The 24995-nt window shown below is 45.1% G+C and overlaps 1 protein-coding gene across 2 annotated transcripts in view; it reads left to right on the top strand.

The window, feature by feature from the left end:
* Positions 1–24995, top strand: part of CCBE1 (collagen and calcium binding EGF domains 1) — an 88935-nt gene that overhangs the window by 51617 nt on the left and 12323 nt on the right. For both annotated transcript variants that reach the window (XM_015277496.4, XM_015277497.4), the window contains exons 3-6: positions 13700–13752; positions 18706–18840; positions 19569–19706; positions 24092–24198. In XM_015277496.4, the coding sequence (XP_015132982.1) occupies positions 13700–13752; positions 18706–18840; positions 19569–19706; positions 24092–24198 (433 nt within the window). The remainder of the gene's footprint in view (positions 1–13699; positions 13753–18705; positions 18841–19568; positions 19707–24091; positions 24199–24995) is intronic.

The raw sequence follows: 24995 nt of genomic DNA, 5'->3' as shown, positions 1-24995 counted from the left end.
GTCTAGTGAAAATAATGACACGTTTCTGCTGTGAAAGTTGAAGAATGGTGCTCATTTGGTGGTGAATTTAAGGATTTAACTGAAGAGTCTGAGAAAGCTAAGAAAGGAGCTATCAGTTTTCTTGGACATCTCTTGATGTTGAATTTAGCTTCTATTTACAGCCCTCATACTCCAGTGGTTAACATCATGGAAGTAAAAGCATATTATTACTACTACCAGTAATAATTAGGCATGTGGAGAGCTCCAGAAATCCCAGTCAGAAAAAAACATGTAAAACTACACATTTCTAAATGAAGGTATAGGATTTATTTGAAGGGAAAGCACAGGGTTCGGGGCCAGAAACACCGCATGAGTTCTCAGAAAGAACCACAGCTCCACGTGTAAGTCGAAGCGAGTAAGATTGCTTTCCACTTATGGACTTCCTGTACATGATGGCATCGATTGATGCTGAGCAGGGCTCACTCTTCTCTTCTGCTCATAATGCAATTGCAAACTTAATGTGGGGTGAGGCATTTTGTGTAATATCTTACCTGCCTTTCATTGACTTCAGTTATTGCAGTTCATCCACAGAAGGGTCTGTGTGCGCAACGATAGAAGGCTCAATGAATTTATTCTGAGTCATTATCTGCCGTTGTGATGGGTAATAGATATTGGATTTCTGCTAGTATTGCAATTAATTCGAATAAAAACCATATGCCCAAAGTCAGAGCCTTGGAGATAAGTCAGACATCTGGCTGAGATTCCATGTTTAGGAATGTAAGTGGTGCAGATGGTGAGACTGCAATACACACCGTGCCTGTTGGGTTGTAGTAGTGATAAATGCACTTCATTAGGTAGAAAAAGGGGGGGAAAGTCAGAACAAAGAGGTGAATTTTCCTGAGGAATGTGGGTGATATTCATTTCAGTTTGGAGTATGAGGCCTTCCACGTATGTATCTGGGGGAGTCTGCTTTACACCTCGAGCCAAACTTTTGTTCCAAACAGAGCGTGCCAGATATAATATAACACTTTCAGACAACTTTGTAGAATGAGATTGATATCTCAAGCTGTAAAAATGTTGGGTTTTCTTCCTTTGAGTGCTTTGGGAATAAAAACCAACTTGTGAACAGTATAGAAAACAAAATAAACAGTTCCTCTTATTCTGCATGAAATATTACCTCCAATGATTGCATTGGTGTGAGCTGTGGCTCAGAGGCATCTCACAGCTGCTGCGTAGACATGAACTGGAGGGAATTCAGCAGCAAGACAAACTGATGCCATTTGTATATTCTGAGAGGAAAGGAGGTGTAAAGCCTATAATGCTAATGCTGTCTTTGCTGGTACTGTTTTAACCTCAGGTCTGAATTTAATGTTGTCTCTGAAGGCTAACGCAGACCAGTACCATGGCCTTCACCAGGGATAACTCTTTTTGAAGATAACCTGTGCTTATGAGGGAGAGCTAAGATTAACTTGGGGAGGGCTGAAGTGACTGTCGCCTGACATCACACTGGTCAGGGCAAATCAGACAGAAAAAAATGCATAGACTTCTTTCACAGTTGGTCTACATTATATTTACTGAAGTAAAGCTTCAACTTGAAAACATCTTGGTAACAATGGTCATGGCAAAAAGACACTTCAGGAGACCACGAATTAATAGAAAGAAATCACCCAAACTTTCTCCAGCTGCTTGCTTTAGATGGAGGTGACAGCTCTCTTCTGTCATTGGGGTTGCGATCATCCAATGGATTTAAGCAATCCATCCATGTGGAATCTGCCACTGCTTGTGAGTGGTGACTTTGCCAAGGCCATGGCCACAGCTTCCATGCTTGGTAAGGTCTACAAGCTGTTCAGAAATGGTTTTCGCTGAAATGCATGAAATTCAGCCAGCAAAAATTGTGCTGAAATGCTGAAAACATGAGGTATTACTATCTTGCTTCTGAGGCCAACTTTTGAGCCAGTTTGGGTGCTTGAAATGCCAGAGTTGCTCCAATGATCCCATCATATATGCCTGCAACTGGCACCAGTCTGCCAGCCCCAGCCCTGATTTGCACTGGTTTTGAGACATATTGCACTTGTGATGCCTAATTAACATGAGGACAGATAAAAAATACAGCAAGCCAACAGCAAATTAATTTATCTACTCATTAATTTTAAAAAATACGTTAAAAAGGGTGGGTTTTTTGCACCAGTGATGCCAAAATGACAGCTAGAAGCATCACTTGCTACTTTGCATAGGTCTCAATAGAACATTAAAATTGGACAACTTGTCAGAACGCCAAGCTCTATTTCTTTATGTCATCATTTATTTCTTAATATGTAAAGTGAAATTAAAGCTTATCAGTTCGTCAGTTTTTATTGCTACCAAGCAATAAGAAAATTTATTTTCCAGGTGAAGCACATACCTTCACCACCCACTGCACTCTGGGCCAAGTCCTTATGATCTGCTTTCTCTCATTCGGGTTAATTCACCCACCACCTCTTCTTTCTTCCCAGGCAGCCCGAGTTTGGCAAGGTCACAGATCCTGACCACGCAGTTTTCCCTTCATGGGGCTGGTCTGTTTAGATGAGTAAAGGATTTGTTGTTTTTAAAGCTGGGTGGCATGAGGGCTGGTTGTTGTTTTCCTGTATCATGCACTGAGAAGTTATGCAAGCTTCTTCCCAGAAGCCAGCAGCCTTGAGACCCCCCCGGTCACAAGTGATCCCCACCACTGCAGGATCTCTTCACTGCCAGTCTGATGATGACTTGGGTTTGTGGCCTTGCCCCTCGGTCCCTTGTGTGTCCCAGAGGTATTTCTTTCTTGCCTTCAGGTCTCCATTCCAGCAGCCCTCCCGTATCTCTGCTTTTCCTCAGGCTCATTTCATCCACTGTGTATTTCCTAAGTGAGCAAAGAAGAGTGCCCCTTTCTCCCATCTCAGACCATCAGGCATCACCACACACATGAGGAGAGCCCATCTCCACTTTTGGTGCAGTGGACTGGAGGGGAGGCTGGGGCTGGAGGTCTGAGGATGACTGCGACAAGCTGAGCGTGCAAATAGGAAGCAGGCAGGGTGGGTGGCTGCAACCTCCAGTGAAATGCATGGCAAAACAAATTGCATGTCATCATAAAAACCAGGAGTTCAACCTTGGTAGGTTATTCTGGGCTGAGATCCTCTTCCAGCATTCAGATGGGGAATGCACGGGGAGAAGCAGCGGCTGGTGTCAGAGTTAAATTAGGCAATAGGAAGTGTGCTTGGGCTGCGGTTTGCTGGGTTAGGAGACGGCATGGTTGCTCATACAATTAGCATGTGGCTGATGGGTAATAGACACCATGTTCAGCCTCTGTCTCTTAAGCTGAGCCGAGAGTGGGGCACGGCATAGTAAGGAAATGGAAGGAAGTTTCAGAAAATTTTGCTTTTATTTTTAAGATTGGCCTCATGCCGCCCACCTGCTCATGAATTACAGAAGTGTGGGATGCACCGTTGGGTGGAGGGTATGGCACGAAGGGCACGCGCCGTGCTGAAGTCACCGCAGCCCTTTTGTTGGCAGGAAGAAGTGCAGGATTGCATTCCAGCGCCTGCCGTTTTTAACAGCGGAGCTGACCGGAGTGCCACATCAAAACGCTGCTTCATGAACTTTCCATGCCCTGAAGGAGACAAGAGCAGTGTGGGCACCGTGCTGCATCCCAGCGGCAGCAGCAGCGGATACCAAGTGCTCTCGTGACACCGTATAAATAACAGCTTGCTCCAGCGACGCCTGTCTGCTGAGCAGATTGCTTCAGGATTTGCTCCATCCACCCTGCCTTGCAAAAAATAACCTGCAGATGTGTGCCTCTAAAAATAATCCTTGGTGTTGTGGCCGTGGTGCAGTGTCACTGCATAATTCAGCAGTTTCATACTGTGTTGTTTTAAAAACAAATCTTTCCTGCATGCTGGAAGCAGCTGATGGAGACAGATCCTGTCCTAACTGAGGCTGCTCTGTGTATGGATAGCATTTTGCTATCATATCTGTAGACAACAAACACAGATCTGGCTTGTGATCATGTTATGTTAAGAGTTATTCCTTTCCATGTACAATTCATTAAGTCTGTGTACTTAATAAGCAGTTTCAGCTTTTACAAGGTCTTCTGTGGGAACAATAAAAGAGAGGGGAAAAGGAGAGAAACATCTGGATCCATGATATGCTCTTGAAATAGTATCTTTTTTAGTGTCTTACAGAGGTTTCCAAGGGCTTACATTAAGAAGTCAATTCCATTGCTGATGATGATGTTGAAAGCGTATTAGAAGTACAGTTCTGACTTGGTCTTGTTGCCTAGATAGAGATCAGAGTTGGCCCACTCTTTTGTCTGAAAATATGCTCGTGACAAATAGCGTTGTTTGTTTCTCATTCAAATTTTACTACTTTTTTCATTTTTTCTCCCTTTAAAATTTTACTGTGAAAATAAAGAGAAAGATAAGGCAGTGGGAGGGGACTAAAGATGCAATTCCACTGCAATTTAGCAGATCACTTCTTTCCTCTTCCTTTTTTTTTTTTTTTCTTTTTCGTTTGGATTTGTCTGGTTTCACATGTCTTTAACCTGTTTTAACAAATACGTGCTTATGGTGGTGTTTGATTTGGTTACCTACAGTTTTGTATATCAACCAGAAAAGTGGAGCTGGGATTCCAGGGCCTGGAGCACATCATGCCCGAGAGGAACCCAGCTGAAGAGGAGGGAGCGCTGGGGCTACCTCATGGAGTGCTATAGGGAAGGTAAAGCCAGACCTTTGTTTGGAGTGCACAAGAAAAGGATATGTGACCAGAGCTGTGAGTGCAGCAAGAGGTGTTCTAGGTAGACAAAAAAGGAAAGATGCACAGTAAGTGGTTATGTGCTGGAAGAAGCTACCAGGAAGGTGAGACAGTCTCCACACTTGACGACATCCATCTGGAAGGACCTCTGAGCATCTCACCCTCCTTGAATCAGGTGCTTTCCAAGGGTTTCTTGCTGCCTTTTATGCTGTGAATCCGTTCTTCTAATGTTATGCTTTTTTTTTTTTTCCCTTGGATTTCTGTCTGCTTTCTATAAGATGGCTGAAGCCTTGACTTGAAAAATCCCCTTGGCTGCAGCTGAAGCGGGGTCATGCTTTTCATGACTCCAAGCCAGTACTGGAAGGATAAAAAACCCTTTTCCATAAGTGGTTGTTAAGCACCCTTATGTGATTCATGGAGTATAAAATTAGATGGCTATTCTTTTTCAGTCTTACAAAGCATGTGCGTTGAAGACAGGAGACATTTAATGACCCTTGTCGTTAGATGGTATAGAGAGTGTCCAGGAAATGACTTGCAACCTTTTTCTTGCATTGAAACAGCAAGGTTGTTGCTAATTACTGTGATTTCCTTTTAAAAAAGTGTTTATTGTCGGGGGGAAACAGACTTCTGGATTGCAGCCATTTAATTCGTCAGCTTTTTGGCTTTGATAAAAGCGGAGAAGTGAAAGTGTATTGCCCCTTAACTTTCAGGCACTGAGGTGGTCAGAGAAAAACAGACAGGCTTGAGTACATCTCACAAGTCAAACTGGAGAAAATTTGCCTGTGAGATTTTGGACTATGCACAGCAGTGTCCTGTTTGATTTTGCTTTCATCACCAGATGGGAAAGACCAGAGCACTCAATGGAATGTTGGGTTTGGTTCTCCGCACTATGAGGAAGCAAACAGTGCACGACAGGGACAGGCCTATGCAATGCAGTCTTGTTGAAATTGCCCTGTCCGTGATGGAGATCACAAACACAAGAGATCTTGCTGTAGTGACCCTTTGTGCCTGTGTTTTCCCCATTAATCTGTGATAAGGCAACACCATCCTCTGTACCTGCATGGTGAGAGCTGTCCTACAATCATAGAATCATAGAATGGCTTGGATTGGAGGGAACTCCAAGGATCACCAAGTTCCAACCACATTGCCACAGACAGGGCCACCAACCTCCACATTTAATACTAGACCTGGCTGCCCAGGGCCCCATCCAACCTGGCCCTGAACACCTCCAGTGGTGGAGCATCCTCAGCCTCTCTAGGAAGCTGTTCCAGCACCTCACCACTCTCTCTATAAAGAGCTTCCCCTGACATCCAACCTAAGCCTTCCCTGTCCTTTCAGCATGAGGTAGAGCTTCCATACCTCGTGGTCATCATGACACCCACACTGTGTTGATGTCATCTCAACATGGGTAACCAGTGTAGAGAACAAGGTGCTCACAGTTGCATCTTTCTTAAATTATTTTCCATGGTATTTGACTTTCCTAAAAGCTGATGTCTGTGTCTGGCTCTGTGCAGTCCTAGACTATTAGAATCACGAGCTGGGATTATTTGCTTGCTTTCTTCCCAGAGCTGAATTTCAAAAACCATTACAAATTTTCCCTTTATACATGAAAATTGTTTCGGAGATACGTATTTTTAGCATTTCACATGAAAAGCTGGGGTCATATCTGTGGGTGCCTGTGGGGATAGGTGGCTGACACGTCCATGGTGGGAGCGGACTTCAGTCAAATCCTGAACCCACCCAAACCAGAAAGAGGCTTGGCAGCTGTCTGCAATGACAAATGTCAGACAGAATTGGGTAAGTTTATGCCACGAGTGATTATCCACAACTGTTCTTCATAAAAGTGCAATTGTAGCCCACCCTCAGGGCTGAGTGCGTGCCTAAGCATAATCCTCAGTCTTGGTCTATGAGCCTGTCTCCCACCTGGTGTGTGTTCATGGCAAAGTGATTGCAGCAGAATCAGGATCAGACCCTTACGCAGCAGCTCCACTGAGTGAACACAAACCAAGTTACTAGCTTGCCTGAGTCCTGTTTGGAGAACTCGTTTTAGAAGCCTACCTCCTTGCATTCATTTCTGTGATGAGCTTTTTTCTGTGCATGCGTGCATAGAATGCGCTTGCCTTCCACTGTTTATCAAAACACATTTATTAGACATTGCTTATGCAGCGTTTTCATGATCGTGTTGATGATAGATACTATATAAACGGGACTGGGTTGGACTGCATTCAGTCTGAGAGCTTGCCAGCAGTTTTTTGCTGTTTGACTCCGGCGACTGAGCACGAGCCCTGCCGCCAGCCAGCGCAGCTCCTGCAGCATGGTGCTGCCTTTGCCTTCCTTCTGAAGGAAAGTATTGCTCTGCATCTCTCTGTCAGGGGTATTTGGACAGGAATTGGAACCACAGCATGAAAACTGTGGGAGTTTAAGAATCCAAGGAGCAAGATAGATATGCTATGATCATAGAATCATAGAAGCATTAAGATCGGAAAAGATCACTAAGATCATCTAATCCAACCGTCCTGTGCTCTGGATCACCTTTGTGTCCATCCATCACTGAGCATGAGCTGTTTGCAGGGGGTGTTTATGGGGTTGGGAGGAAATTTGGCAGACAGTCTTCCAATTGAAAGTCAGAGGTGGAAGAAAAAAAAACGCCATTTGCTCGCTTTTTTGGCTTTAAATCCCAAAGCGGTCGATTATTTTAAAACACGGGCTTAATTTTAGATCACTTTAACTGAGATGTGGAAGAATGCCTGTATTAACAAATGACAGTGATAGAATCACAGAATCATAGGGGTTGGAAGGCACTTCTGGAGATCATCTGGTCCAACCCCTGCTGAAGCAGGTTCACTACAGAAAACTGAGCAGGAAATAAAATGTATTTGTGAGGATGTGTTATACTCTTCCAGCTCATTAGACTGCTGCACTGTTTACTCTTTCAGTTCATCAGACTATGCAATACATGCAAATTGTGCTGTCTTTGCACTAAATTCATTTTTTTTCTCCCCCTCAAATTTCACACCTGTCAAACATTAATTTGATTCTGCAAAATCCATCCCTGAAACTAAACAAAATCATTTTCTTGGGTCAACGCCAAACAATAAAAGAAATTTGTTAGGAAAGAGCATACGACAAAGCTGACAGCATGTGTATAAAACTGAGTCTAAGCAGATGAGTCCCGTCAAAAGTCTTATTTAATTTAATCATTCTGCTATTTTTGACATGCTGTCTAGCAATAAGCCACATGAGCATTCCTTTGCATTAAGAAAAGAAAAAAAAATCAAAATCCAAAAGGAAAGGGGGGAGAGTACAGCTCAGTGCTGAGGGAATCAGCATGTGATATTGAAGACAATGTTCCCATCTATGTAAAATGCACAAGAAATGGCTTTTCCAGTGTCCGCAGGGGTAATTGCCTTCTTGAAGTCACTGGTGGCAGCAACAGGGCCCAAGGGAATGGCATGGGGCTGTGTCAGGGGAGGGCCAGGGGGTAGGGAAAGGCTCTGCCCCAGAGGGCGGCGGGCATGGAACAGCCTGCCAGGACAGTGGGCACGGCCCTGAGCTGCCAGAGCTCACAGAGCGCTGGGACAGAGCTCTCGAATATTGGGTTTGGAGCCAGGAGTTGGGCTCAGTCGTCCTTGTGGGTTCCCTCCAACTCGGGATGTTCTGTGATCCTACGAACCAAGGAAAAGACAGCAACCAACCAAAACCTTACCCTGCACCGAAAAGTCCCGAAGTAATCCAAATGGGATGACCTCTGGGTACTGCTGGCCGCCTTTTCCCCCAAACTCTGCTGTTTTGCTTTGCGTGCATTCTCCAGTTGTGTGCAGCTCTCCGAGCCCCACCGGTACCCACACAAGGTGGAGTGTTTCTTGCACCCCTTCAAGTCGTTTTTCACTGCTTCAAAGAGAAATGTGCTTCACGCATCCACAGTGTGCTCTGCAGAGGCCACAGATCATCCCATCCATATGGAACGTCCCTTCTGAGAAAAAGGAACCACCATTTCTGCTCCATAAAAACCCTCCCCTTGACCATAAAAAAGATGACATACATCAGCACTTGGAGCAGCTGCGAGAGGAGTCCGTAAACAATACATTACAATAAGGAGCAGCCAGAGGTCATGTCTGAGAGCATCCAAGAGCCACCCCCAGGCTAGACCTGGCGCAAGCCCCCAGAGCCATTCAGCAGAGGTGTTTGCCAAAAGAGGATCTGGTCCCTGGCTCATGTTCATGACAGAGGAGCCCAGGAATTGTGAAACTTACCAAAGACTGCCCGTTAAGAATACGTAGGATGGAACTCCATTTCTTGTATCTGTCTTTGTAGCCAGAGCCAACGAAAAAGCAGATAGCAGGATTCTGGGGTTAATTTTTTCCTTTTAAGAAGAAGAGAACAGTAATATATGATTAAAATTAGTGAACTGTGGGAGCTGGTGAGAAACATGACTGAGATTCACACAATTACTGGAAATCTGACCTGCAGAAAAACCACATACGTGCCTGCAGTGATTTGCTCCCAGAGGTCTGAGCTTCAGCCTTGGTGGTGAAGGTGGGTCTCTGTGGCTGCTTGGGCAGATACTGCTTTATTCACTTCATTAAGAGAAGTAGAGCGGCACATATATGCCTATTGTGCTGACAGGTGATACTGCACCTCCTAGGCAGTGCAAGACGTGCACTGTACCCTGTGCTGTTCACTGGAGGCAGTAAGGCTGGCGTCAGACCTTGCCTTGCACCCAGGGTGGACATAAATCAGCTCTTTACAAAACTATGGAAAAGGGCTAAGTCTGGAAATCATGGCAAAGTGTATGCTGAGTGAGCGTCTGCAGGAAGGCCACCCTCTCTTACTCAAGATTTCGGTATGTATCCCACAGAAAGGCAAACAAAAATAAAGTGTGTTGCTTCAGTTTCACACCATCTTGCCATAAATCTACTCTCTGTGTGAATTATGGCAAAACTACATGCAGCTACTGAGCTTCTGCCTTAATGCACCCGCACTGCAGGTGGGTTTTGTCCATACATGTTTTGGCAGACAGACCTGGCTTGCATTTAAGTTCTCCATAGCATGCAGGGGATAAAAAGGGGGTGGGAGTGGGGGAGGGTTGTTTTTTTTTTAAGATACCTTGTTGACTTGCTTTCATAGCTAATTATCTTTGGGAAGTTAATTGTTGTATTTTCTATTTGCATTTTTTGCTGCATTGTGTATTTCTGCAAGTCAGGATGATCAAAGAGAAGCACCAGGCAGGCCCAACAAGGAGCTGCTCCAACAAGGCCTGCGTGCTGCAATTAAGTGCAGCGATGCCGTGGCCTTTGCAAACTGATATCTTCAACATACAGCCTCAGTCCTGCTAGGGCTTCGTGTTATGGCATTGTCCAAAAAAAGCCTTCTTAAAAAAAAAAAAAAAAAAAAAAAAAAAAAAAAAAAAAAAAGGTCTACCTTTTTCCAGTAAGAAATGTGTTTTTTCATTAAATACATTTGTCAAGAGAAGTGTTGGCTTTCCATGAAAATGCTGGCTTGTCCTTGGAACCACCCCTGCCAAATGGAGCTGTCATCTGACAGTAGGTGATGTTCTCAGGGTTCCGGCAGTTGGATGTTGAGCACTTTGTGGTTTCACTCTTCCAATGAAGTCTCAAAGCCCCCTGTTGCTGTGGTGCAGGCTTTCTTGCCTTTAGTTCGACGCAGTTCCACCATATAAGATACAAAGATGGGAGAGTCTTTTGCGTCGGCTGCTTGACTGCATTATCCTTATCAAAGGGTTTCTGAACCCCATAGTGGTCAGGATATAGCAAAGATAATATTTTACTCTGAGAACTCACATTCTGACTTGCCATGGGGATTTCTGTGTCTCCTTCATTCCTATGAGACAAATATTTCCTCGAGTGGGCTCTTCTGTTTCCACTTTTGACATCTTCACAAGAACTTCCTTGACATGTTATTTTCATTTGAAATAATAAATAAATTGTATAAAGCTTTGGGTTTTCCCATCCCTACCTTTCTCTCCGTATTTTTCCCACCCTTCTGTTTTTCCAGCCTCTTCTGCTGAAGTCCAGCTCTGTAGTCACTGCCACGCTGCTGCTGACAGATACAGGTTAATTCTCAATTCTTTCAGTTGCTATCCTGCCATTATTTTCACTTCGAATATATTCCAGCTGTGACAGCACCCGAACCCTTCCCTCTGTCTCCAACAGCTGTGTTTTCCTGGCTCAGCATTCCCCAGTCTCCGTGGCACCACCACCGGTGTCCCAGCACAGACCAAGAGCGGGGCTGCGGGTGGTGGCAGCCCCGCGCCAGGTGGGAACAATTATGGGAAGGGGTCCAGGTCTGCACTGCATGAGTTACTGCTGATAGCACCCAGATAAGCTAACTTAATAAAGCGGTGGCTTAATGAAGCCACATTCCTTGCGTCTTGCCTTTCGTCCTGCCTGTCTGGGGCGATGCTATCCAGCAGCTACATGGAGCTGGGGGCTGTGCCAGTGCATTGGTGTGTTGGGCACAAGAGGGACAAGTGGAAAGCTCAACAGTTATATCCTCTCAGATGTGTTTATTGGTATAAAACACTTGACCCTGAATCAAAACCTGTTGGGCCACTCTCCCCCGTCCAACAGCTGAAGCTTCCTGTTAAAAGCCGTAACAAAAAGTCCTGAGAGGAAACCAGCCTCAATGTTAATGAAACAACTTAATTTCCCTGTGGTTCCATATTTCAGAGACTGATCTTGCCCAGCTGTGTGTGTGTTGGTGTTTGCTGCATGCTCGCATGCAGGGCTGCATAGCAACTGCTGAGCTGAAAGTTATTCAGTAGCTAAAATTATCAGTGGGGACCCTCTCTTCCCTCTCAGTCTGTGTAATGAGATCGCTGCTGTGCAACGTTGATTAGACATGTCAACCTGCAGCTGGATGTCTGAAAACGAGTATTGCTATTAAAATGCCTTTGCTAATGATCAGCGCATGTGTCCATCATTTTGACAGATTTCTCCTCAGGAATGTGGAAAGCACGCAGGAATCCCAAGGTTGCGATGTCATGATCGGGGAAACGGGTATTGGTGTATTGTATTTCCTGTGCGTTAACCCTAAAGTAGCAGTTCCCTTGGCCAAATCATGCTGATGGCTGAAGCTTGCTGCTCAGCGCAGGTTGTGCTCAAAGAGATCCATGATCCCGAGCTGGGAACTGAGTGTGATGGGGAATTGTTTTCTGGAGCGTAAGCCTGAGAACAGGGCATCCCTCCTCTGCGCCACTTCTTTTGGTGTGATTTATAGCTTTCCTTATGTGGAAAAAAGAATCAGGTGTTTGGAGAAAATATTTCCCATCTCCTTGTCGGTTTATCCGTTTAGCAACAGGAAAACCAAAATGATTTGAGAGGAGAGGGGCAGCTCCAGCAAGGTGCCCAGCCACGAGCCATCCCCAGGAGCGGGCCACGTGCTGAGCTCTGCATGTTCTGCCCAAGACACGCCAGGGCTCCTCAGGGGCCTAAGCCTGGGGATTCCCAGGGAGAAGGGAAGAAATGGTGACAGCTGCTGCTCCCGTTTCTTTTGTTTTGGCTGTCACTACTCACTGCCCGGAATCTCATGGCCCTCCTCTCCCATCTCCCATCCTTCCCTTTATCGGCCTCCCCTCTTCTGCAGACAGGAGGAGATGAATGTGCACTTGGAAAGCCATCGGCGTGGCTCGCGGCATACGAACAGCCTCCCCGGTGCACCTTTGAACCCATTCCTCCTGCATTTGTTTGTCTTGCAGATAAAACTTCACAGCAGTGTTTGGAGAAAAGTCTAATGAGGGACCACTGTTTGCATAACAAAGCGAGGCTTCCTCTTCAGATGTTCAACCTTCATTAAGCATAATTTATATTCCAGCTAATCTTTGGAAGCGGATAAAATATGGAGCCAAAGTTTGTTTCCACATAGTTTGGAGTAACGCCTTGTTTGTTTTAAGTAGTCAGTTGCAACGGACAGTTGATTTATATTCAACATAATGATGATTTGTGATGGCTGCAGATTGTCGTGGGGAGTGTTGTGTCATTGACTGCCATGGCTTTAGCACTCTTTGACGTCAGTTATTGATGGAAGGGATAAGAGCAAATGGATGCTTTCAGATATTTCAGCAGATCCGCAAGTTGTGTACAACTGTGAATTTGTAAAGTACGTGGGCTTTTTCCTCCAGAATCTCATGTTGACTGTATTGTATAGCACACTGAATGGTAGCTTGCTTCTCTGGCAAGTCCCAGTCATCACCACTTGGGGCCCTTTGAAGGTCACTGAGCCCCTGCAGCCATCAGCTCTTGGGGTGATAAGGGACACCAACACCCTGCTCTAGCGTGCTGCCTAGAAAGAAAACAGGCTGATAGGGCTGAACACCTACAGGGCATCACAGCTTGATGTAAAAAAATTCACTTAATTTCTCATCACTCAGACTTTGTTCATACCATAGGCACACTAAAAGGGTCTGATCCTACTGAATCTTCACCATAGATTTGACCCTCTGCCCGTATAAGACGCACTTTTTCACTGCAAATGAAATACTCAATATATTTCACTTATCACCTTCCAGATTCATGAGAAGATGAGAAATGACTGATAGCATTTATCTTGTTTGAACTCCGAGCTGAGCCTTACCCCTTTCTGCAAGTTTACATTGTAATGACAGATGTTTGAAAACACCCTTCAGCATATCAAGAAAATTACGACCTGGCTTGTGTGTGAGTACAGCACCGAGGTGTGCTGTGTCCTTTCAACACAGAAAAGCAGGATTTTCAGATGTCTGTGATCCTCTCCAGTTCTCCGAGCAGAGCTACATAGATACTGTGGACTGAGCGGTGGCTTCCCACCCTGTGTTCATTAATACTGAGAAAAGCTCAGCATCCTCTGCTGGTTTGGTCCATCACATCCATAGCAGTAACCTCTCCGTAATTGTTTTTAAAAGAGGCACCAACCCTTAGGGAACGTGTGTATTTATTCATTTGTTTGTTTTATTATTTTTCAGGAAAAAATGCTGTAAGGGTTATAAGTTTGTTCTTGGACAGTGCATCCCCGAAGGTATGTGGTTTTGCTGTTCTTACCTTTCCTGTCCCTGTGCATTTGTCTTTCCCTGTGTGCTCTTTTCTCTGCGCTGCTGTCTGGGAGAGCGTCCTGATACAACCGCAGCCTGGGCTGTACTGCACGCATCAGCATGGGAACCATTTCCAAGAAATTGTCGTGAAAATAAAAAAAAATCAGTGTCTTTCAAAAGTTTTGTTCGGCATGCCAAGCCTTAATCCTCCCTGAGTACATCTGGCCATGCAGATCTTGTAACAGGACCTGGTGCAAACACAGAGCCACATGCTGCTCTTGGCTGTGCATGCAGGAGCAGTTTGTGCATCGAGGAGCTCACGCTCCCCCTGTGGTCTAGCAGAGGAGATTTGGCTTGGAAATGCGTGGGGTGGCCAGGTGAGTTAGTCCTGCTTTTGTGACCTGTTTCCTGGAGGCAGCAAGGGGAAAGCATCACCATACCATACCTCTTCTGGCTGTGGGCACGGGGACTGGGAATTACCTGGGGTGGTCCATACCACAGTGAAAAGGAAATCTGCCCCTCCTGACAGGCTGCCCAGAGGCTTTACAAAGAAAGTGCTCAGAAGTGGTTGATTGCACATCTCTTTTAAGAAAAAGGCTGAGGTCTGCCTGCCTTAACCATGGTGGAGGCCTCCGCCTGGTTGGCCCAGCCGCGGGAGCCATCACTCCTCACATTTTGCCCATCTTGGGTGAAATTGGTTCTGAAGTTGCAGGAGAGGAGGAGCAGCCATGCAGAAGCAAATGGCCAGAGACAACAAGACATTAAACCTCATTTCCTCCAAAAAAAAGCAGGTTAAGTGGATGGTGTTGTCTCCGTTCGAGACGGTGATGTTTCAGAAAGAAAAGTGGCAAATAAACAGTGTTGGAATACCAGCTGTATTTTAGATTTCAGACTCCAGCCAATAAGGATCATAAACCAAACTCCAGTCCTGCTGTCTTTGTTTGTTTGTTTCCTTTGTATCTTTGCTGTCGGCTGGAAACTCACGGTCTGCTTACAAAAAATAAAATATTAAAAGCCATGTTCTAAAAATAGGAATTGTACATTTGCTGCTTCCATGAGGAGGAATGGCTCACGGTGCCAGCGTGTGCTCAGGGAAATGGGTAGGGTTTGGGCATCATCGGTGCTCACAAGGGCATCCCTGGTCTGTGGTTTTGCAGAGTTCTGTCTCAAGGTGTGCAGTATGAGATGATGGCTTCAGTGTGAGACGGACACTTGGAGGAGATGGCTGTGCTGGGTTTGTTCAACCCCATTTGTGCATAGGAGGAAGAAGCCCTGAATCCTTTCAGGGTGGAAGAAAGCCAGGGCTGTGCAGCCTGGCCTCCTGCTTTCATATTGATCATAACACTTTTATATGCTGTTATTTTCACTAAATATAATGACTATAGCAGAAGAAGTAATGGGAGCAAAAATAAAGTGAGAGCCATGGCAGTAAATTATAGGAGGGTTCTAATTGTGGTCTCTTGAGGTTTTAGGTGATTATGAAAGCAGCTTTGATTGTGTACCCACTGACTTTACTTAATCCTGCCTATTAACTGCATCTCAGTAACCTGAGTTTCTGCGATTCATTGAACTTCACTGGCTGTGTCTGCTCTCCCTTTGTCTCTTCACACCCTTTAGTGCTCAATAGATATTTTGCCTTGAACTCCAGAGCCCGCAGTGGTTGCTCTAACATCCAAGACAATCTGGCCCTTCGATGTAGGGATGAGAAACATGATTCAGTGAAGCACTTCTTTCATTTACTCTGTTACAATACATCACTTGGCTTTTTGCACATTGTTTTGGCATAGTCTTGGAGGAGGAGCTGTATGAAATGTATATCTCGAGACAGGCACATAAATACATTGCAGATGTGAGCTTATTAGAGCACATCTGCACCTTTTAATCCAGTGCTGGCAAGTTAAAGCTCAGAGAAATACTTCCAGCCTCATCTTCTCTGTGGTTTAGTGGTGGCTGCAGAGAGGAGGGTTGGAAGAAGGCTAGACCCTTTCCTTGCCGACCAGCCTTCCATTTAGGCAGTTGCTGTCTGAACACACTCTTTCCCCAAAGGGTTGTCCATGTCCATCTTTCATTTCTGTCCTGTTTTTCCTTGTCTATCTTTGAAGAACAGTAGATATCAGTGCAGCCCAGTGAACATGAGTCCACGTTGCTGTGTCCTGTGTTTTGTTGGCTTTGGACTCAATGTCTCTCTGTAGGTTTCAGTTGCAAGAGCAGGGAGCCATGACCATTGGGAAACAGAGGAGTTTCTGTTGTGTGTCTGATCTGCGCTTTATTTGGCCAGCAAATCAGGTCAACATGAGTTCCTTGCCCTTTTACCAGAGTAGTTTTCCTCTTCTCTGCCTCAGAAACTGACAGCTCCAAGCAGGACCTCTCTCACAGCGTTGCTGACGTTAAAGTAGAGCTGTAGTCTGAAACAGCTTCTTTGGAGAGCAGGCTCCCTACCAATGGTTTGTTAGTTGAGTTTCTTGTCTTCAGGCTAACTCACTGCGAAGTACACCATGGCAGACAAACACTCATAAAATCTGCTCTTTCCTCACTAATGCTACTTCAGAAACTTCCTTGGTGCAACCTTCTGTGTTGCACTGTCGTTCCTGAGTTCACTGAAGCGTGTGTAAAGACGTTTTCCACTTCAGTGCTTCGTATTTTCCTAAAGTCTGAAACAGCCTGATCCTTGCTATGTGGTTTTGAATCATCCTCAAACCATGTTTCTGAGGCTGGGCTGGTGGACAAGGGGCAGATATGTGAGGGAGCCTGTATTCTCAGTACTGCAGAGTATGCAGTGGTGGTGTGGCACAGCCAAGAGCCACTGCACCTTTTGCCCAATTTTGCCCAAAGGGTGAGGACTGTTCCTAAGGGAGCCTTTCCACCTGGGACCTGTTTAGTCCACAGGAAAGGAGTCTGAAGGGAGATGCGTTAACAGTACTTAGGTGAAAACGCTGCAAAAGGGAAAGCAAACGCTTCTTCATGTCCAGGGAGAGTAAGACAAAAATAATGGGATTTAATGGTATTATGGGGAATTTGGAACAGGCATTGGTAAAAATCTTATCCCCCGCAAGGATATTTCATCTCTGCAATGCGGGGTGCCACCATCCCTGAACGCTTCCTAAGTGTGGGTTACTTGAACATCTGAGGAAAGGCTTGCACATAGCTAATCCTGCTTGGGGTGGAAGGTGGCCCCATCCAGATCTGTTGCTCTTTTTTTTTTTTCATTTTAATTTTTTTTTTTAATATATATATTTTTTTCTAATTTTGTTAGTGCACATCTATTCATGGAAGCACGGTGAGGACACAGATCATTCTTCCTCAGCTCTGAATAGACTGAACAGGCCAAATTTTGGAACAGGCTAAATACAGCATCTGTGAGGGTGACTGGCTAAGGCAGAGGCACGCTCAGCTAAGCGACAGCGTGCTCTCATGTGCTACAGCTCCATCTGGCCCCATCCCTTGCCTGCAGTCAGCAGCAGTGCCAGGAGCTCCGTGCAGCACCTAGCACTCAAACTTTGCTGCTGCACAGGGGCCAGTCATTGAAATCAACCATGTCTGTGTGGAAAAATAAAATTGCAGCCATGCTCAGAAAAATTGCCTGTAGCCCTTTATATCTGTGACTATTAGTTCCAAATTTTGCACCCCCAGCGTCACTGAAAAAACCCAAACTATCCACAGGGTTGTCCAAGTTTGAAGGCAATGGCCATGTTTTCCTTCCAAACTCAGGCATCTGCACTATTCCACCCCAACCGCAGCACCATGGTCATGGCTGACGTTAAAGCTAACCCACTGTGAAGTGCAATGGAAAGAAAGGATGCCTGCTATTCACAAGGTAACAAGCACCAGAGAGGAAATGCTTGGCACTGGGACACAGTATTTTTCAGTCGAAGGAGCTGTGGTGTGCCATACTGGTGCTGGCACACCGTGGCCCATTAAGGCCCATTTGGAGCACTTTTGTAACCATGCACGCAGTCACTTCTGCCCACGGTGCTTCACATGTGTTCTGAATACTCCATGCAGCAAATGTGGTTTCACTTGCTTTCCCATCTATTAGTTCATTTTAATTGTTCGGAAAAATCACTGTACGCAGAGATGTCTGCTAGTCATTAGTGTGACTCAGTAATGAGTTGGGATTTTAATCATTTTATACTGTGTATCTGGAAACACAGCACACTGCTGGGAACTCAGTCGAAACACGTAGGTTTGGGTGTTGTGTGTTATGTCTGGGGCAGACGTGGGATGCTTCTGCTTGGCCACACAGTGCCCCGTTGCTGCAGGGTTGTCAGCCACAAGCACTGTGAATCACTGCATGCAGGGCGGCGCTCCTCTGAAATAACCCCAGAAGTTGGCTGTGGCATAAAACCCAGCCTTCAGCAGGGAGACCTGAGATGGTATGGAGGCTGGATGCTCCTCCTTCTCCTTCCTTCTCCCGGGGTTTTGAAATGGGACCTCAGGCAGATTTCTGGGATCTCACTGACAAGCATGGCTAGTGACTGAATGTATCCTGATTTTCACATGGCTGTTATTAGGGGTGATGATGCTTTTGCAGCAGTGTGTTCTTCACTAGGAGGTTTATAGCTGGGTTTGAACAGTTACTGCATAATTTTAGTTAACTTTTCTTTGTGATATATTTTCTGCCTGGATTTGGCAGTTCGCCTTACTGTGTTTCTCAGTACTTTGCATACGAAATGCTTATATCAGCACTTAAAGGCTGTGGAAGAAAACAGCAAAAAAACTTTTAGGTAACATAAAATTCCTGAAAAGTCTTCTTAAGTTCTGCAAACTGGGTAAGTATCCCTTGCTTAAAAGCCAATTTAGTAAATAGCCCAGTTGCCATGAGGCGCATTAAAAAGAGCGTGGCCAGCAGGTTGGGAAGAGGTGATCCTCCCCCTCTCTCCTCTGCCCTGGTGAGGCCACAGCTGGAATACTGTCTCCTAACCATGCATTTCTCTCCCCAGACTACGATGTGTGTGCTGAAGCTCCTTGTGAACAGCAGTGCACAGATAACTTCGGACGGGTGCTGTGCACTTGCTATCCCGGGTACCGCTACGATCGGGAGAGGCACAGGAACAGGGAGAAGCCTTATTGCCTCGGTGGGTAGAAGTGCTTCTCTCTGGTTCATGATGCGTTTTCCTTCTTCAGGTTCCTTAGGGGTCAGTGTCGATCTCAAAACTTTTTTTTTTATTTTCTTTACGATTGCACATTAAGTGTGGCTGTTAACTCTGCTACGTGTTGGTCCCCATGACTGAGATACCTAAATCCTCCTGAAATTATGGGTGGGCAGTACCTAAAAAAAGCCATATGCACCTAAACGCTTTGAAGAATTTTCCCTTTATTAAGTCCTCGTGCAGGCTGTGAGCAGTGTTTGAGAAGAGGGGGCATGGTTCTAGCTGTAACCCTCAAAGCACTATAACCATGCCTGGCTAGGACAACCAATCCTTGGGCTTTCATCCAGATGGCAAGGACCTGGTTCAGGACAGTTGGCTTTCCAGTGGTGCCCACGCAGCTGTAAGCATGTGGCTGACACAAGGAGTTGTGTCCTGCTTAGTTTGCCATGCCAGGAGCCAAGGTCGGCAGGATCGAGCTTTTAGTGAGCTGCCTGGTACAAATAACACTCACACAGTGCTCACTGATAAAATGACAGGGGTGTTAATGATTGTCAGTTTGCACAGAGCTCCAGCCTGAAGCAGCAGCAGTACTGCGGCCACTCCTTTATTTAAACTCCAAATCTCCTGGCTTTAGAAGGAAGATTTTTATTTACCTGAGGTCTGAAACCTCCAGCTTCAGGACTACTACTACTCCTACTCTTGCTCCTCTCCAGACATTGACGAGTGTGCCGCCAGCAATGGGACGCTGTGCTCGCACATCTGCATCAACACCGTGGGCAGCTACAGGTGTGAGTGCCACGAAGGCTACACCCGGGGGGAGGACGGCAGGACGTGCACCAAGGGAGATAAAGGTATGTGCCGTTGGGGTTAAAGGTCTGGGGTCAAAGGGTCTGCATCACACAAGGCTCCGTCTTGCTGTCAGGAAGCACTGCTATTTGTACGCATGATGGAGCGTTGGCACTGTTTGCCCAAAGATACTATGAACAGCCCAGAGCTCAAGAAACGTTAAGAATAAAATTTGCCAAATGCTGACATTCAGAAGCCTCCACTAATTTCGTGACTTCAGTGAGGTTATTTGGCATCTACATGCCTTCATCTGAGATCAGCACGTGGCTCTGGGTTGGGTGGCTGGGTTGGCAATTCCACGTACTTTTAAGCATTATTTAAATCAAAGGCCAGATTGTGTTGAATAACACCTGAATTCTGCTGACCTGCGATGAGTTTTCTCTGCCTCGTGACTGTGCTTAATTGGTTTTTTTTTCTATTGAAAGTAATTTGTGATGGAAAAGGGGTGAGAGTGAGGGCTTGTTCTTCCTTTTCACTGCTGTTTTCATAGCATAAATGTGTATTGAGTGTCAACGACTTTGAAGTTGTTGACCTCATCCCCATTATTAAATTACAGCATTTGGAGTACTGAAGATTAAATCCTGATATGGCAATTTAAAAAGCAGGGAGGAAGACAACAGTGTGCGCTCTGGAAATGAAAATAAAGGGGAAATGAAAAAGGAAACTTCACTCTTTTGATGAATGGCATCTTACCATAGGTTCATCTGTTAATGTCTGAGCACATATATCAGTGGGTGCTCCAAATCCCGCTGGATGGCCAAAGCCATTTGTAATTTTGATTTTCCCCTGAAAATCAAATGCAGTGGCTGGAGCCTCTCCATTAACATTAGTTGTTCCTTGTCATTTTCAAATGTTTGGGTTTTTTTTTCTTTATAAGTGTGTGTGTGGGTCGTCAAGGAAATACGTATAGCATAAATAATCCCCTTGCAAATAGCATTTTTAGCTAAATTTTCCTCTTGCTAATTCGTATTTCCTGACAGGGTAATGTCTGAAGCATTCGGGATAACTGACCATTGGAGACATTCGGTGCTGTGGAAATCATTCTGATATTTGAAAACAGCAGTTTTACATTGCCATAAAAACAACTGCACTCTGTTTTAAGATTTAATGCAAGAAACATGTAGGGTCCCACTCTCCAGGTTTACACTTTCTGTGTGTTTGCTGGAATTATCACTCATGCTCGTCCTGCCATGCATAGAGGCTGCAGCGTGAGCACCATTTTTGGCTCTGGCTATGACAAGTGAGCTTGACTAAATGCCCTGGATTTGTTAGCGGGACACAACAACAGGGAGTATTTTTCCTGCATCCACAGTAACGTTGTGTTTGACAGAGACAATACAGCCACCCGCTCTGAAGCAGGCACATTAAACCATCTCAGCAGGCTGAGCCCAGATAATGCAACACAGATGACCCACCAAGCAGCCTCTGTGCAAAGACCGCCCACAGCACAGCTCCCACAGAGCTCTGCTCTGCCAGCATCTCCTTCTCATCCAGCATCAGCTCTTTGAGCAGAGGCAAAGAGAACACGTTGCTCCCTGAGCTGCTCTCTTATTGATAGCACTGCAGGGTTCACCAGTACCTTGCTTAGATAGAAGGCTCTGTGTCATCCATGAGCTAGACTTCATCCTCAGAAACCCTCCATAAATGGGGCTACTTGAAGCCTTCTCTGCAGTAACTTTAGTTTCCCTGTGCAATGAAAACAGGTTATGTAAGTATCTTGCTCAATGCTGGCCAAACTGACCCTGGTGGGTGACCTCAGTGTCTGCACCGCGCGTGGGAGGCTGCGGCTGATTGCTGCCTGCCCCTCTGGCCCATCCTAGGTGGCTTCTGGCTTTGTCCATGCTTTAGTCTGGCTTTATTCGTATTTTGGTCCTGATACAGGATCAGATGGGGGTAGAGCGAATGTTTGATGGATGACTCCTTCTTTGGGCAAATCAGCAGTCATGTCTGGTATGAGTTAGGGGATTCCAGCTCTCTCCCGGGACACAGCTCACACTTGCTTATGCGACGCTGTTGGACTTCTTCCTCAGATAAATCAATCCAACTGGGTTTGCAGAAATCTCTCTGGTGTGATATTTTCCAAACATTAGCTGACCCCCGCACTGTTCACCTCCACGGGCTGTTACAGCCCTATTTATCTACAGTCATCAGCCCCATGTACCACATCTTTCTGGAAGGTGAACTGCATTTTATGATGAAACAAGAGGCCAAATTCGCTGCTTCTTAATCTGCACATAATTCTACTGACTCTAGTGGGATTGCCAAAGGTCTCAAACAGCAGAGGCTCTGGCAGTTTCTCTCTATGACCGCATGTTGTTGCTGTCAGCAACATTTCTTAACACGGTGTGTGTGTTGTATGAGGGAACTCATTTGGTAAGATACCTCTTAAAACAAATTTGGTTAAGACTAGTATTAAACACAGTTTTGAGGGGGAATTTTTAAAAAGGACATTTTAAAAATGTCTTTCTACATGGGCCTTTGTAAATCTTACAAAGGTCCGGTGATGAACCTGTCAAACACTCTAACTTTTTTAAAGAGCTGAAAAAATTTGAGAAGGGTGAACCCATGAGAGAACCGCAGTACTGACTTACAGTCAGGAGAAAATTTGCCTTATAGAAATATCAAGAGGTGTCCCGATAACAGCTTAACAGTTACTTGTTAACGGGGAAAAAAGAAGAAAAAAAAAACCTACATGCTGCAAGCTCTATTGGAGATGGGCAAAAAGGCTTTGGTGAGAGTCAAAATGATCAGTGATAGTCCTTCTGGGAGATGCTGTGGCCAAACAAATGGCCATGGAGACATAATAGCTGTAATTTGGTGAAACTATTTTATGTGGAGGTCAGTGGAAAAGCCCCTGGAGTACCTTCTGACCATAAACTTTGAGCCATCCAAGCACTGCACAGAAAGCTGTTCAGTCATGTGCTATCAAGGAGGGCTGGGAAGCTCCAAAAGCAGGATGCTTACTGTCAGACTCGTGCTAAATGAAAGAGGGAGGAGAGCTGTGTGTTACCACAGTGCCATAGGACTGCAGCATTGGTGCAGGCAGTGGTGACTGGGAAAACCCCCAGCCTTTGCTTCCTGATCTTCTGATTCAGGACTAACACTGAGGCCATGCTGCTGGTGGTCCCTCCGGCATCCTGCCCTTGCAGTCCCACTTGCTATCTGAGATAAGAGAAGGGCTTATGTGATAAAGTGCCACACCAATGGACTAAAACTACTGAAAACAAGTTTTTTTCCAAAGTTTGTGCATTGATGGTCTGTAGATGACCGTCTGATGGGTGCAGCGTCCCTTACTGGAGACTGTAAACATTTAAAGTCAAGTAGCATGTAACATACTTAGTATTGGAAAATTCTGTTTGTATTAAAAACGAAGCAGACTTTTTCATAATCAGTACACAGTTAGGAAAAGATGAAGGGCATTAAAGCTGACGTGAGGGATACAGTGCAATGACTAAGTACATTGTAGTAGATACTTTTTGAAGACTTTTGAAGGCTTTATCCAGGAGAACCTGCAGTTTTTCCATTACAAAGCACGCTCTGAGGGATCCGTGTTCCACAGTGTCTAATAACCCTTACTGGTCACACATCATATGCAGAGCCTCTGTGCAACTGATGCTTCTCAGCAACTGTGTGTGTAAGAAAAAATGCTTATCTGGAGTTTGCAAGTATGTGTTTTGGAAACCACGTTTCTCTCTCAGTGGACATCTGTCAAAACAGCACTTGTTTGTTTATGACGCAGAAGTGATTCACTGTGTATGGAACCAGGAAAAGGGCACATCCAAAAAAGCATTTGCAATATCTTTTACAATTCAAATCATTTCAAGGATTCTTGAAAAGATCCCATTCTTATGTCGCATCAACCAGTGTGACCTATTCTCTCGAGTGGATTTAAATCCCTATCATTTCTCTCAATCCCTATCTCCCATCAGGCTGATTCCATCACGTGGGGAAAAAGCAGTGATGATACAGAGCAGTATGTGTAAAGTGAATGAAATGACCACATTGTGAGGAGTTTTACTGTAATTTATAGCATATGAAAATTTGCCCTTCGGGGCACTGTAAATCCGGTCAGACCTGTAGGAACGCTCTGCCTTAAATGCAAAGATAAAAGAAGGGATGTAAACTTTTTCAGGTATTAAAAAAATAAATACTTCGGTGACTGTTAACTGAAAACAGCTGCCTTAAAAATGAGCTCAGAGCTGTCCCTGAAAAATTTTTCAGCCTTACATAGCAACTCACAGTCAAGGCATTAATAATGGTGAGAATGCCTCTTCTTTTCACAGTCTGGGGGAATGCAACGACCTCTCAGACTCCAGTTGCTTTTGCAATTACTTTATGAACTTCTTTTCCTTGGATCTTTATATTTGTATTGGAAACTGCTTTCTTTCAGCTGGACTTTCTGAGAAATCTGAAAACGTGGCGAAACCAGGGACATGCTGTGCCTCTTGTAAGGAATTTCATCAAATAAAGCAGACAGTTTTGCAACTGAAGCAAAAGGTACGAACATTGATCAGTCATGTTACCAGACCTGCATGTTTTATGTCAGCTGAGTGTAACTTTAAGTGTTTGGAACTGTCACTGTCACGTGGCTCTTCTGCCCACGAAGATGATGGCAAGATTTTGGCAGTTGCATAGGAAGAGCATCTCTTCCTTACGCTTCTGCATTGCTTGTAAGCAGATTGCTAACCAAGCTCATGGTAACGGTATCTAGCAAAAACCCACTGCAACGTGAGCCCAGTTTTCTTGGCAAGATGCACTGTCCTCAGTTTCTCACTCATTCTGAACGCACAGGATTTTGGACTTGATCCACCTGAAGTATATGTAAGTGCAAGACATTCTGCTGATGAGGGAATGTGGGAGAATATGATTTTGCATTACCAAGTTGTTGATACAGGATGCTTGCCAAATAGGAGGTGTGTGGCTAGACAAAAAGCATCACTAGCACACACATCAGCTTTGATTATTAAAAAAAAAAAAAAGCCTCAGCCACGAGTTTTTAGTTGATTACATTGCACACGAAAACCTCCCCTGACCTTTAACTTTACCTGCTCCTACATGAGACCTCCTTCTGAATTTTGGTAGGATTTAAGGAACGCAGATTCTCGGGGTTTGGAGAACCAAGTACACAGGTGGAGATGCTTTTTCTGGTCTACAGGAACAGTGTAAGCAGTCCATCTTGGCAGGCTGTCATCATTTCAGCCAAGCTGCTCGATTAATTTCACTGCGTCAAACATTAATTGGTATATTCACCTGCTGCATTTGATGTTATTCATACAGTGTAATTTGTATTAGGG

This window comes from Gallus gallus, chromosome Z (genome assembly GCF_016699485.2).
Source record: "Gallus gallus isolate bGalGal1 chromosome Z, bGalGal1.mat.broiler.GRCg7b, whole genome shotgun sequence".
Classification (NCBI taxonomy): domain Eukaryota; kingdom Metazoa; phylum Chordata; class Aves; order Galliformes; family Phasianidae; genus Gallus; species Gallus gallus.
Note: the sequence above shows the minus strand (reverse complement) of the source record. Positions and strands in the feature narration are given on the sequence as shown.